General features: G+C 44.8%; 1 protein-coding gene across 1 annotated transcript; it reads left to right on the top strand.

The window, feature by feature from the left end:
* The first annotated feature begins 398 nt into the window (after positions 1–398).
* Hnrnpf (heterogeneous nuclear ribonucleoprotein F) lies at positions 399–2608 on the top strand. The gene has a single exon (XM_036176135.1). The coding sequence runs from the start codon at positions 746–748 to the stop codon at positions 1991–1993; it is 1248 nt and encodes a 415-aa protein (XP_036032028.1). The 5' UTR covers positions 399–745; the 3' UTR covers positions 1994–2608.
* Positions 2609–3114: the final 506 nt, after the last annotated feature.

The raw sequence follows: 3114 nt of genomic DNA, 5'->3' as shown, positions 1-3114 counted from the left end.
TTCTTGCTCAACATAGACCTTGAAATCTTAGCATAAGCAAGACAAGAAAATATAATAAAATTAATGCAAATAAGAAAGGAAGAAGTCATATTATCCTTATTTGCAGATGATGTGATTTTATATGTAAGAAACTTTAAAGCTTCTATCAGAAAACTAATAACTGAATAAAACATTTCCTGAGAAGTAGCAGGATTCAAAATTAGCATAGAAAAAGATTCATTTTACTATATACCAATAATGAACATGCTGAGAAAGAAATAATCCCATGGGAAGCACAGTAGGTGCTCCCTAGGCAGGAGTGGCTGACTCTCCCGCTGAGGCCCCACCAAGAGCGCAGGGAGTAGAGGGGTGGGGGATGGGGGGAATGTAGGTGGGTGGTTTCCATGGTAACAGTAAACAAACCTCAACTGTCTCAGCTACAACTACCAAATCCCGGGGTTCTGCCACCCTCCTCTAGGTGCTCTGAGGGTCAGCGAGGTTCCAGATGTGAGTAGGAGCATGGGGACAAGAAGCCCGAAGTTGAGAACAAAAAAGAAGGTGTACCTGGACTTCCCCCGGAGCTCTCTGCATTTTTAAAGCGTCGGGTGGAGTTGTGGTTCTTGCTTATTGACAGTGGAAGTCACTTCTGCCTCTGTGGACAACTTGTACCTGCCTTAAGTGTTTCCTACAGAAGGCACCTGTGGTGGTTCTTTCAGCTACAAAAACATTGCCCAAGCTTGTGTGACATCAGCCTTGTCAAGTGTCCATGATGCTGGGCCCTGAGGGAGGTGAAGGCTATGTGGTCAAACTCCGTGGCCTACCGTGGTCCTGCTCAATTGAGGACGTACAAAACTTCCTCTCCGACTGCACAATTCATGATGGGGTCGCAGGTGTTCATTTCATTTATACTAGAGAAGGCAGGCAGAGTGGTGAGGCTTTTGTTGAACTTGAGTCAGAAGATGATGTAAAATTGGCTCTGAAAAAAGACAGGGAAAGCATGGGACACCGATACATTGAGGTGTTCAAGTCACACAGAACCGAGATGGATTGGGTGTTGAAGCACAGTGGTCCAAACAGCGCCGACAGTGCCAATGATGGCTTTGTGAGGCTTCGGGGACTCCCGTTTGGATGCACAAAGGAAGAAATTGTTCAGTTCTTCTCAGGGTTGGAAATTGTGCCAAACGGGATCACATTACCTGTGGACCCGGAGGGCAAGATTACAGGGGAGGCCTTCGTTCAGTTTGCCTCACAAGAGTTAGCTGAGAAAGCTCTGGGGAAGCACAAGGAGAGAATAGGACACAGGTATATCGAAGTGTTCAAGAGCAGCCAGGAGGAAGTTAGGTCATACTCAGATCCACCTCTGAAGTTCATGTCTGTGCAGAGGCCTGGGCCCTATGACCGGCCTGGCACAGCCCGGAGGTACATTGGCATTGTGAAACAGGCAGGCTTGGATAGGATGAGGTCTGGTGCCTATAGTGCAGGCTATGGGGGCTATGAAGAATACAGTGGCCTCAGTGATGGCTATGGCTTCACCACTGACCTGTTTGGGAGAGACCTCAGCTACTGTCTCTCAGGAATGTATGACCACAGATACGGAGACAGCGAGTTCACAGTGCAGAGCACCACCGGCCACTGCGTCCACATGAGAGGGCTGCCCTACAAAGCAACGGAGAACGACATCTACAACTTCTTCTCTCCACTCAACCCCGTGAGAGTTCATATTGAGATTGGTCCTGATGGAAGAGTGACGGGAGAAGCTGATGTTGAGTTTGCCACCCATGAAGAAGCAGTGGCAGCTATGTCGAAGGACAGGGCCAATATGCAGCACAGATATATAGAACTCTTCCTGAATTCAACAACAGGGGCTAGCAACGGGGCTTATAGCAGCCAGGTGATGCAGGGCATGGGAGTGTCAGCTGCCCAGGCGACTTACAGTGGCCTGGAGAGCCAGTCAGTGAGTGGCTGTTATGGGGCCGGCTACAGCGGTCAAAACAGCATGGGTGGATATGACTAGTATTGTAGACATTTGAGTTATTTCAATCAAAATTTCACAGGCAGCCAATAAGCAGTCAAGAGCAGTTTATAACTCTAGAGGAAGCTGGGGGACCCACATTGCACCATGAGTTTGTGAAATCTGGATTAAAAAATTACCTCTTCAGTGTTTCTCATGCAAACTTTTCTTCTAGCATGTAATATTGAGTAAACTAAAACTATTTTCTTCCGCTTTTCTCAATTAACATTTTTGGTAGTATACTTAAGGAGTGATGTTATCTGAGTTAAGTAGTTTTAAGTATGTTGAGTGGATCTTAAAGCACACCACAGTGAACACACTGGGGACATGTACTTTTCTGGAGAACTCAAAGGTGCTAGATCCCTGATGCAAAGAGAAGCATTTCTCATGTTCATTCTAGTTTATATTTTCATTTAAATCTTTAGGTTAAGTTTAAGCTTTTTAAAAGTTAGTTTTGAGAATTGAGACACAATACTAATACTGTAGGAATTGGTGAGGCCTTGACTTAAAGCTTTCTTTGTACTGTGATTTCCTTTTGGGTGTATTTTGCTAAGTGAAACTTGTTAAATTTTTTGTTAACTAAATTTTTTTCTTAAAATAAAGACTTTTTCACAATGACTGGCACAGCTTATCTACTCAGCGAAAGGAAGCAAACTGGGTGGTTAAAAAAGGATTTGTAAACCCTTATTTTCCAGAGGGAATTTGAAAATAGTGGTGTTAGCTGTGTGGGGTGTCTCAGGCCTATAATCTTAGCACTTAGGAGTCCAAAGCAGGCAGATTGCCATGAGCTCAAGACCATCTTGGTTAAATAGTTTAAGGCGAGGCAGAGAGACATAGTTCAGCACTGTCTTTGAAGATGAAAAGTGGTGTGTGTGTTGTAGAGACAATGACTATGAGCAGTCCAATATACATGAAGCAATAGGCCCCTGCCACCTGTGAATATACATGTGTTATATGCTATTTTTGGTATGTTTGTGTGTTCTGCCTGCATGTATAAATGGACGGCATGCATGCCTGGTGTCTAAAATGGCCAGAAGAGGGCGTTAGATTCCCCATAACTGTAGTGCCATGTAGTTACTGGGACCTCTACCTGAGTTAACGGAAATAAGAGCGGTAAGTGCCGC

The sequence above is a fragment of the Onychomys torridus genome, unplaced genomic scaffold (assembly GCF_903995425.1).
Source record: "Onychomys torridus unplaced genomic scaffold, mOncTor1.1, whole genome shotgun sequence".
NCBI lineage: Eukaryota > Metazoa > Chordata > Mammalia > Rodentia > Cricetidae > Onychomys > Onychomys torridus.
This window is presented reverse-complemented; position numbering and strand designations above follow the sequence as displayed.